The sequence below is a fragment of the Phalaenopsis equestris genome, unplaced genomic scaffold, assembly GCF_001263595.1.
Source record: "Phalaenopsis equestris unplaced genomic scaffold, ASM126359v1 Scaffold000247, whole genome shotgun sequence".
Taxonomy (NCBI): Eukaryota; Viridiplantae; Streptophyta; class Magnoliopsida; order Asparagales; family Orchidaceae; genus Phalaenopsis; species Phalaenopsis equestris.
Window position 1 is genome coordinate 31,032 of NW_018164689.1, and position 11,976 is coordinate 43,007.

The 11,976-nt window shown below is 36.4% G+C and overlaps 1 protein-coding gene across 1 annotated transcript in view; it reads left to right on the forward strand.

Annotated features, from left to right (window-relative positions):
• The window catches only part of LOC110024119 (cyclin-T1-3-like), a gene marked incomplete at its 5' end in the record, with an annotated part of 32,725 nt that extends 23,545 nt beyond the window's left edge, over positions 1 to 9,180 (forward strand). The window contains 4 exon segments of the mRNA XM_020723899.1: positions 7,234 to 7,368; positions 7,843 to 8,018; positions 8,089 to 8,240; positions 8,564 to 9,180. Of these exon segments, the coding sequence (XP_020579558.1) occupies positions 7,234 to 7,368; positions 7,843 to 8,018; positions 8,089 to 8,240; positions 8,564 to 9,180 (1,080 nt within the window).
• Between the last annotated feature and the right edge of the window lie 2,796 nt (positions 9,181 to 11,976).

The window sequence follows — 11,976 nt, forward strand, 5'->3', positions numbered from 1 at the left end:
GATGAAATGTGCCCTCTCCTATGGCTACTCTTGGGACTTACACAGACTTTCCCCTTCGATATGATTTTGGAAAGGATTGTGTGTTTCAATTTATGGCTGGCCTGGACAAGGGGCTTGATGAAGTCTACGAACGAATACTTTGTTGTGGCCCTCTTCTTTCGACCCAAGAAGCATTCATCGAGATCCGTTGTGAAGAAAGCAAAAAACTTGTCATGCTCAGCAACTCAACTACTTCAGTCGAGTCGTTAGCTTTGGTCTACTTGAGTACTCCATACTCTGCCATGTCGTCTTGAGCCAATCACTGCACGTGTGATTTTTTCCAGACTTGTCATGCTCAGCATCTCAGCTACTTCAGTCGAGTCGTTAGCTTTGATCTACTTGAGTACTCCATACTCTGCCATGTTGTCTTGAGCCAATCACTGCACGTGTGATTTTTTCCACAAACCCTATCATTCCTATGACAAGTTTTGGAAGCTTGATGAAAAATTGATAAATAAGTCTTTGGCCGAATTTTTCGCTGCTAAAGGTCTTGCTATGACCTCGGAATCTACAACAGCTCAACCGACCTTTACTTAGACCATTCCCGACTCATCTGAATCTATTAAAAAGCAGGCGGAACATTTGATTAAGCTGCTTGGTTCTAGTTAGTTCTTCTTCAGCTCGTCGACCTTTCATGTCCATCAAGGTAATGCCTTTACGGCTCTCGTTGGTTTTGCTTCTTCAGGTATGTGGATTATTGATTTAGATGTTATGGACCACATGATTGGGTGTTCGCATTTTTTTTCGACGTATTCTCCATGCTCCAGACGAGATACAATTAAAATTTTCAACGACCCTTTTAATTCCATTGCGGCTAAATGGTCGATTTTACTGGCAGTCGGGCTCAATTTTGAATCCGTGTTACACATTCTCTTGGTTAAGTGTAACCTCTTATTGGTTAGTAAGTTAATATTGATCTTGATTGTGTAGCTCATTTTCCCCCTGATTTTTATGTCTTTCACGTTCATCACCCCGTGAGGATGATTGGAACTGTTTAGTGCGTAGACGGGCTCTATTTTTTTCCAAGAAAATGATATTGATGATGTTAGCACTCAATCTCATACTTGTAGTTTTTCTCTTTACATTGCATGTTCAATTATGCTTTTACTTTGTCATTTGGGTCATCTTAGTTTTCATTATTTAAATCAACAGTACCCTTTGATGTTTATTCATAAAAATTCATCTTCTTTTAAATGTGAAATTTGTCAATTAGCTAAACATTAACTCGTATCATATCCACCTCTTCCGTACACTACTTCTAGCCATTTTTTCATTTACTCATAGTGATTTATGTGGATCCTCTCGAACTTCGAGCTATACCAATAAATGGTGGTTCATTACTCTAATTGATGACCACACTCAGATATCTTGGGTCTATGTATTAAAAGATAAATATGTAGTGGCCGTCACATTTAAAAATTACGCTTCATTTTAACCCAATTCAAAAGCACTATTCAAGTCCTTTTGAATCGACAATGACCGCAATTACTTTAATTCTATATTAAGAGAATTCTTGGTTGGTAAGAACATCCTCCGTCGTAGTTCCTGTATAAATACCCCTTAACAAAATGGAGTAGCCAAGCAAAAAATAGTCAGCTTCTCTAAGTTGCTCATTATATTAAGTTTCAAAATAATGTTCCTAAGCAATAGTGTTCAAAATAATGTTCCTAACCAATATTACTTTCATTACCTACCTCATCAATAGTGTTCTCACAAAAATTCACAACTTTCACACTCCATTATTCATCTTGATGTCATATTTTCATACCAACCGATTTTTCTCCTCGTTAGATCCCAAAATTTTTAGGTGCACGGCTTCAGTTCGAAACACAACATTGGCACGTAGTAAACTTGATTCACGCTCAATTAAATGTACCTTCCACGGCTATTCCACAACCAAAAAAATTATCAGTATTTTGATCCTACCACCTATAAAACCTATGTTAGTGTCGACATCTCTTATTTTTTAAAATGTCCCCTTCTTCTAACACTACTTTAAGTGAGGGGGAGCTCGATTTTTTGGACACTTTCTTTTCCAACTATGGTGAACATATTTCCTACTCCTACAACTACTTTCCCCGGTGCACCTTCGGTTCCGCTGGATTCACCACTAGTCGAACCACCACCACCACACCCTCTGTGTTTAAACTCGTCGAACAAACTTGCTGAGACTCATCCTAGTGTCTCTACCCTGGAGCCTGCTACCCCGCTATAGATTTTGGAGTCTGTTCTAGCCGATGTTCCCATACAACACTCTCTCCAATTATTGGAGTCACTCTTAATCCTAGTGAAGATTTGAATCTCTCTATTGAGTTACACAAAAAGGTATAATCATGCACACTTCACCCCCTCTATCCCATTTGCCACATCCAAAACGAATCGTTGTCACCCATTTACTATTGAGGCTGCTTTAACTTGTACTAGAAGGCTGCTATCATGGGATGAGATGAATGCCTTTCGGCGCAATCATACTTGGGATATGGTTAATCTTCCTCAGGGAAAGAAAGCAGTGGGTTATAGGTGGATTTTCAACACCAAATTTAACTATGATTGTTCCTTTGAATGCAACAAAGCACAGTTGGTTGCCAAAGGGATTCACAAATTTATGGGGTTAACTATGAAGAAAAGTTTGCTCCATGCTAAGCTATATACTGTTCGGGTCCTGTTTTTCCTAGTCCTAAAGATGGATTGGCCCTTTTTCCAGTTGGACGTTAAGAATGCTTTTCTTAACGACGATCTCACTGAGTAGGTTTTTGTTTCTCTCAATGGGATTTGACTCGACTTATCCCGTTGACAAGTTTGTCGATTGCGAAAGTCTTTCTATTGACTGAAACAATCCTCATGGGCCTGGTTCGATAAGTTTATGCAAGAATTAGTGGGTCATTGTTTCTCTCATGCTCAATCTGATTATATGCTATTTTTTTGTTTTTAGTCTGGTTACCTTATTACCATCCTCATCGTCCATGTCAACGAGATCGTGCTCACGGGTCAGTATGCTAGCCTTGGAGTCTCTCAAGGCCATCCTCACCACGTCTTTTGAGATGAAAGACTTGAGTTCCCTCCAATATTTCTTAGACATGGAAGTAGCTTGGCCCTCTCGAAGCATTTGTCTTTCCCAGCACAATTATGTGATGAATTTATTGGCCGAAACTAATCTACTTCTTTGCAAAATGGTAGCTATCTCAATGGACCCAATGAGAAATTGTTTAAAATTTTTAATGTCGTTGTGGAGAACAAAATAGGCTACCAACTCCTCATGGATAAGCTCATTTACCTTACCAATACGCTTCCAGATATTTTTCACGCCGTTAGTGTTATCAGTCAATTTATGCATGACCTCTACGAGCGCCATCTCACCACCCATTGGATTCTTCACAACCTAAAAGGCATACCGGGCTCGGGTTTGTTGTTAACTCGTTACACTTCTCGCTCTGTTGCGGTTTATACGGATGATGATTGAGCCTGGTTCGTCCATGATCGACGATCTACCTCAGGTTATTTTTCATTCTTGTGGGGGAACTTTGTCACTTGGAAAAGTAAAAAATAGTTCGTTGTTGCTCGTAATAGCGTTGAATCTGAGTTTCGCTTTGTCTTTGGGTGTGTGAAACCCTCTGGCTGGGCATCATGCTCCACGAGTTGCATATGTCTATCAATGTTTCTTTGCAATTTTTTTTTACAATAAAGCCACCATTAGCATTGCTCATAATCCGATCTAACATGATTGTACCAAACATGTGGAGATTGGCCACCAGTTTTATTAATGAGAACTCGATTCTGGAGAGATTAGTGTTTCGTTTGTCATTGACTAATATTCTCACAAAGAATCTTTTTCCTTGCACGTTGTTTGACGATTTCAAGTCCAAGTTGAATATGATTGACATCTAAGCTTCAACTTGAGGGGGGTGATACATATTATATTAGGATTTTATTTATTTCATGTTGTAATACATATTATATTAGGATTTTATTTATTTCATGTTATGTTATATTATTGTTCTTTCATGTGATTTATGGCTAGTTATAGGAGTTTTTATTTTTAGTTTATTTGATTTTATTTTTGTAATCTTGGAGATATGTGTATTATTTTTTCGTAAGTTTTGGATTTTTTCCAAGTATTGGAGATATGAGTGTTATTTCTTTCCTAAGTTTAGGATTCTTTCTTAATTTTAGAAGATATGGGTGTTATTTCTTTTTTGAGTTTAGGATTCTAGTAAGTTGTATGTAAGCCAATATTTTGTATTAATAAAGGTATTCGGCTCAATTCTTCAAACCAACACTCTACATTTTTACCACCCAAAAATTTTCATGTCACATAAAAAATATAAATATTTTAACTTTTAAAAAGTGGAATACACCTGTTCATGCATGGTTAATGTGGTATATATATATATATATATATATAAGCATTGGGTGGTGTATATATATGTATGATAATATTTATAAAAAATCTGCTAGGGTTTCGCCTTTATGGCGAACCGCTGCATCCTTTCGTCGATCATGCTCCGCTCGTTGCTCGTCATTCGTCCCGAGAAGGTTCGTCAAGCTCGGCTTCTGAGGTGTCCTACATGTTCGGCTTCTGCAACTTCTCAGCTGACTCGCCGAAGTCCTTCGTTGTCGTTTGAAGGACTATTTCTGGGCACGGTCTCTCCTCATGCTCGAAGCAGAAGTTTCGCACCTCCTTTGGCTTTTGTTGTTTTTTCCACTGCAACTTCATTGTTCCGAAGTTTGCTCGCCTTTTTCTAACGGCTCGCTTAGCTGCTCTGGAGATGGCATCGACGATCCGTTCCTATGTCACTGCACTTGCCAACGACTTACCTATTCCTACTTGTGCTCCTCCTTCAGGTTCAGAGTCTGGTTTTCGTATTAGCAAGTCCTGTGATGTTCCACAATCTTTCCACGAGGCTCTTGAAGGTGGTGGTGATCACACCTTTATTAAAAAACTTGGTAAAAAAATGGGAAGCCTGCTCTTATTCTCACAGAGGTTGAAACTAGTACTTTCGCGTCTTCTTGGTATTTTGCTCTAGTGGGGAAATTTTTTTATGGTCACCCAAAATTTTAGATTCTTCGAAAAAATTTTGATGCTATGAAGCTCTTGGATAATTGGAATATTTGTTTTCTTGACAGTCGGCATATACCTATCCAGTTATCTCAATATGCTGATTACACTTGCATTTTTTCTCGAAAAGTTATCAAAATCGATAACCGTTTTATGAAAATTCTGAAGTGGATTGAGATTGTCTATTTTGATCCAAAAGCGGAGTCCCATTTCATTCCTGTTTGGTTAAAGTTTTCGGTGTTAAAATTACATTTGTTTAACTTGGAAATTCTCTATTTGTTATCGTTTGCATCCTTATCTAAGGTTAGATATTGCTAAAGATCAGCCACCTACCATCCCTGCTGAGAATGTGCAACCCGATCCTCTTTTCAACACTGCAGTTCCTAATGAAGAGAACCATACTACAGGTACAGATCCAAACGTGCTTATACCACCCACTGTTATTGAAGAAGGCTCACATGCCAAGTCACACGAGAGCGCTCCTTTGATCTAAAAAAAGATCAGCTGGTACAACAAGTAGTTGCTTCTAATGTTCAACAACCTACATATGTTCGGCACACTTTAGATCATTCCACTTATCAGGTGAGCCAATCTTAGGATGAGGAATGACAAGTCTACTCTAGGAGGAGGAAGAAGAATAGAGGCCGACTCGAGCTCGGGAACTTAATGGATGATACATTGGTTACTACTGATAATGACACTCATCTTACCAATTTATTAGTTGTCTGTTTCCCTAGAACTCGAGACAGAGGCAAAGCAAAATTATGTCGTTCTCTAGCTATCTGATACTACGTATTTTGACACTTTTTGGTTTTTTCTTTAGGTCTCTCATGTATTTTTCTGTATTTTCTCTTTTTAGAATCATTTGTGGTTATCGTGTGCGTCGGGTGTCATGATTGGACCCTCTTACACAATCTATCTATATCCTTCTTTCTATTTAATATATTAGCCTTTGGGCTTTCTCCAAAAAAATATATATATATATATATATATATATCTGTGTGTGTGTGTGTGTGTGTGTGTGTGTGTGTGTTTAGGTGTTGGATAGGTAACTACATAGGGGTTAAGTGGCATGTCCGTAAATTCTGCGTTCAAATAATAAAAGGAAATACTCAACTCCAATAATTTGAAGAATATCTCTTGCACGTTCAACTGACTGATTACCCTCCAGCATGATTGTTTTCGTTTTTTGACTTACTATTGCACACTCCTAATTTGGATGACAATAAATATTTTGAAGGTGCATGAACACTGTTGAAAGTCAACATTTTCTTATTAAAAATCAAAAAAATAAAAGGCCAAGAAACTGAAGGTGGGTTGTGATGCTTGCCTTGGCTAGGAGCAGTTCCAGGATTAAATCAGGATAAAGGATTAGTACTATATAAGTATAACTATCAAAGTTTGGGTGTTTGTTATGTAAATATATAGGTATTAAGTGGTGTCTATGCAAATGCCCCAAACTAAACAAGTTAATGTTTTGATCATACGTTTAATAACTAACAATATCAAAGTTTAGGTGTTTGTTATGTAAATATATACGTGTTAAGTGGTGTCTATGTAAATGCCCCTAAGTAAAAAAGTTAATGTTTTGATCATACGTTTAATAACTAACAGATTAATGAAAATTTAGAATCTCTAAGACGCAAGGACTAATATTTGAGGTTTCATATAAATTTTAGATTGCATATAAATTTTGAAAATTGTAAGTATTTAATTTCTAGTAGAAAATTGAAGGCCATGCAATACAGTAAACATCGAAAGTTATCTTTTGGTAAGGAAAATTCAAAATATCCATAATATTCTATTCCGAAAAAATCATGAAGCATGTGATGGCTCAGACTTTCAGCATAATAATTAATAGTGAGATATAAATACATTTTTTTTTGTTGCAACATTTTTCTTCATAGAAATTAAATACTTACAATTTTCAAAATTTATATGCAACCTCAAATATTCTAGTGCATTTTAAACTTGTTGCAACATATAAAAGAAAAATGTTGCATATAAAATTTTCTATTATATAATTTTTGTTGAAGTGCATTTTTTCTTTCCTGGTTTCACCTTATATGGATGTGTCCATACATATTTTTTTTTAATCATGTGGGTTAATGCTTAGGCTCATGACATTCTTTCTACAGACAATTGCAACGGTTTGTATGTTCCTTGCTGGAAAGGTTGAAGAAACTCCTCGCCCACTTCGGGATGTAATTCTAATTTCATATGAGGTTATTCATAAAAAGGATCCATCTACTGTCCAGAGAATTAAGCAGAAGGTATCCTTAAGTTTTAATTTTATTAATTTGCACTGTCGACATCCCTACCTCTATTTTTTTTTTTTTTGTACCTCTATTGTACTATTGCACTAGTGATTTTATGGTTCTATTTTCATTTGCCTTTTTCTCTCTTCTTATCTTGGTGCATTTTGTTTTTGCTACATACATGCCAATCAATTCTTATATATTTACATATCTAACACTTAAAATTATATATTTAATTGCATGCCACTCAAATTTTTGACATCACGTCAAAAATACATTATCGTCAACTTTTTAAAAATAAAATGCACATTTTCATGCATAATTTTTTAGTACAACAACAAGAACAACAACAACAATAACAAGCACTTGTTATAAATATAAATATTAAACTTTTGGCGTTAGAAATGTAAGAATTGTATGGTATGAATGTAAATTTTCCTGATTTTTTTTTTATATTTCCTATAATGCTTTATTATTGTCCTTTTTCAGGAAGTTTATGAACAGCAGAAGGAGCTCATCTTATTGGGGGAAAGACTCGTTCTTGCTACTCTTGGTTTTGATCTGAATTTACTCCATCCATATAAACCTCTTGTAGAAGCTATAAAAAAATTTAAGGTGGCCCAAAATGCTCTTGCTCAAGTAGCATGGAATTTTGTCAACGACGGGTATTCTACTTCTCTTATACTCCATTGCTGTGCACTTCTGTCCTCCCTCTTATTCAATCAAGTCGTGCAGGTTGCGGACATCATTGTTTTTGCAGTTTAAGCCACACCAAATAGCTGCCGGCGCCATTTTTCTAGCAGCTAAGTTTCTTAAAGTGAAGCTTCCATCTGACGGCGAGAAGGTTTGGTGGCAAGAATTCGATGTTACGCCAAGGCAGCTCGAAGGTTGACCCTTCATTAAATTGCTTCGCTTTTGTGGCATAGGAGAAATCTTATTAGAATGAAGTGCCAAAATAATCCCGACTATTTACATGATGTCATTTAGTCCCCGTCTAAGAGTATTAAATTAGTCCTGAGTCTCTTTTAATATATGCCGAAAAAAGTCCTTCAGGGAACTATTTTGGCTCCCATTAAAAGAATATGAGGATTAAATTGATATTTAATAGGCTCAGACTAAAAAGACCCCGTACAAAGAGTCACATATCATTTTGACACTTTTTTCAATCTTATAATTTACATGGAAAATTTTTCCTACTGATTCCTTGTAGATGTCAGCAATCAAATGCTAGAACTTTACGAGCAAAACCGTGCTGCACAACCATCTCATGGTAATGAAGCTGAGAGCAGCAGCGCAGCTGGAACCGCCGGTACTGCTGGATCTGTTAATCCACCGGCGGCATCCTCAGCTGTCTGCAAGAATCCAGCTCCATTAAACGCTCGGGAAGCAGCACAAATTCCTCAAAATAAGCCCCATGGAACACAGCAGGCAAATATTGATGGTAACTCTGTTTTTCCTCATGAAGCACAGAATTACAGCAATGAACATTTGACTGTTGATAATAAGAGCAATTCCTGGGAACACAATAAGGATGGTGACGGGAAAGACGTTCAAAACTATGAAGCTGTAAGTGGGGCCACTAGCGAGAAGGACAATGCTGTGGAAGCCATGACGAAGATTGACAAGGATAAAGTAAAAGCAGCTCTGGAGAAGCGGCGAAAGCTCCGAAATGTTTCATCAAAGAAAAATGCGGTTTTTGACGAGGATGACCTTATTGAAAGGGAGCTTGAGTGGTTTCGGTGGATAGGATACGAAAGGAGGAGAGAGAGAGCTGGCCCAAACCCCTCCTCCGTCGGCCAGGGCAACCACCTCAGCAGGGAAGGTTGAAACCGAGATCTTTCGCAATGGAAGATGGAAAGTCTGATGATATTGGCCGTGAAGAGAACACCGAGGAAGGGGAGCTATCCTCTCTGGACGAGCACGAGTTTCCTTTTCATAAGTTGCAGGGCAACAATGGCAAAGTTTTGAGCGTGAAGAGACGAACGGATGAGAAAGGATTGCCAGAATATTCAGAAAGAGATCTTAAAAGAGTGAGATGAGAAACTTGATGTTAAATGTTTGTGCTGCTCTTATGTAAGGAGGAGGTCAAATATTTCATATTTCTATGGCTGAGTGATGGAGCAACTATGAGGTATATAGTCTACAAATATATGGTTTGCCTTATTAGATTGATGATGCGGGAGAGGCTGTTCACAAGAATTTGCGTTTTATGCTTCTTAATTCAGCCTTGAGTACATCCTATTCATATTTTGATGTTTCAGTTGAACATTATGAGGAGAGATGTAGTCTTCTTTGTCCATATCAGTGAACTTTTTTTCTAGTAAGTGCCTGTTTGTTGGCTGCAAAAGAATTGCACTGCATTTCTATTGCAGTGGTTTTTAAAATCCAGGAGTTTGGTCTGAAGGATCCCAAATGCAATCTGTGAAATAGCGCTGCATTTGGAATTCATTCTTTAGTTGGTTGGTTTTTGTGTGCGTGTGTGTGCGTGTGTGTGCGTGTGTGTGTTTTTTTGTGTGCGTGTGTATGCGTGTGTGTGCGTGTGTGTGCGTGTGTGTGCGTGTGTGTGGAATTCACTGAATTTGGATGAATTCGTAAATGTTGAATGCCGCCTATTGTTGGCAGCTGCCACCTCTTCACCGCCGTCCGTCTACCATTTGCCGACCATATAGTTAACGCTGTTTTTGTTTTACTTCATATCAAATAAAAAAATATGAAATTCTGCATATATTTTACTTTGAATCAAATAACTCCAAAATACTCTGTATACAATACATTTTTTCTCCATTTTATTTATTTTATTTTATTTTATTTTTTGTTTCACACAAGTCAAACAAACCCCATAAAGTGTAGCAACAATATTGAGATAGGTCACTGAAATGGGCTCTTGCAATGAACTTGGACTTGAATAGAACTATTGAACCCATAGATTCATAATTTATATGAATCATATACATGAGACGCCATATTTAAATGAAAGAAAGAGGATAATAAATAAAGCAAGGCTCAAATCTTTGATGTCTTGCTTGCCTTTCATGTAAATGAAGTCTGTTCATGTGTGCTCCCTTTTTTTTTTTTGAACTTTTTTGGCAAATTTACACATAAGTTTTATCTATTTACATACATACATATATATATATCAAACATTAAAGTTTGATATTTATGCTTATAATATTTTGATGTCATAAATTTTAGTTTAATATTTTATATTTCATTTTTTTGATGTGATGTCGAGAGATCCGAGTCATTTATAAATAGAGATGGGTTGTGTGGTTTGTATTAGATGATCATTTTCACTAGCAATTTAAGACACAAACTTAGTTTATTTTTACCTAAAGTTTATTATAATTACTTTCTTAATTCATGAATCAAATACTATTGTCATAGAGTTTAAAATAAAAAATAAAAAATAAAAAAAAAGGGAAAAAATGTTGCTTTGGGAAAATATCTCCTAAAAGAAGGACAAGTTGATGAGAATAGGAGAATTTTGAAAAAGGAATTTAGGTACTTCCAAGTTCAAGCCATTTACCTTTGCACAAGGTTGAACCAATCATTGTTTTAATTGTGAAGGGGATTTGATTATTGAATAAGTGAAAGATAATCCTACACTAGCAAGGTGCTTAAGCGCAATTTCTAAGATGATTATGTGTGATAAGATCGCAAAAATTTGACTCGAAATCGATAAATTTTTTTTGAATTCAGGTGTATGATCCACGTTAAATTTGGTTCATGTCAAGTAGGGGTTTAGATATTGTTAGAGTTGAATTTAGGTCGACCAAAAATAATGAAAAGTCCTATTTATAAATATTAGCTTAAATAATTTTTTTTTTATTTTATTTCATTTTTTAAGTTGTATGAATTAGAGAATTGCATTAATTTTGTATCGAGCTTATTGGAGTCAATAAATGACCTTACACGAGACCTACCAAGAAATCTGAGTTCAGGTTGAGTCGGTTAACATTGGGGTGGTATTCAAGTTTAGAATATTAACATATTTAACCTAAAATTAACCCAAAATGCATTTATTTTTAGTAAAATGAACATTATGCTTTATGTTAAACATGTTACTCGGATTGGATCCAAATCAAGTAGTAATTTGATTAACAAAGTAGTTCCAATTTCATTGAAAAACCTAATTCAATTCATGAATAAATTATCATCTTTCATTTCTAAGGAGATGACTAAAAATAACCTTAGAATGAAAAAATTCAAAACCTATATCCACTCAATTAAATTATAGAAGCCATTAGCCCCAAAAATTCCTAATATTTCCTTGTTTTGCTAGTTTTTTGTTCATCAACCCTCTCATTCAAGAGAAATTATTGCGTACGGACACCGCATGCATCTCTGCATGCGGTGTTCGATCCTGACCATAAATCACGGCGATCTACGGTCAGGATTATTTCCGTTTTTGTTTAAAAAGAAAAAAAAAATTTAGGTAGGTCCCACCGAATAGGTGGGTCCCACCGAAATACATCCGGACCGTAGATCAGGTGATAGGTAGGTCCCACCGAAATATATCCGGACTGTAGATCACGTGATTTACGGTCCGGATCGGACACCGCATGCAAGCTGCGGGCGGTAATTAATCCTTGGGCCACCATAATTTGATTCATGCCGTTACCT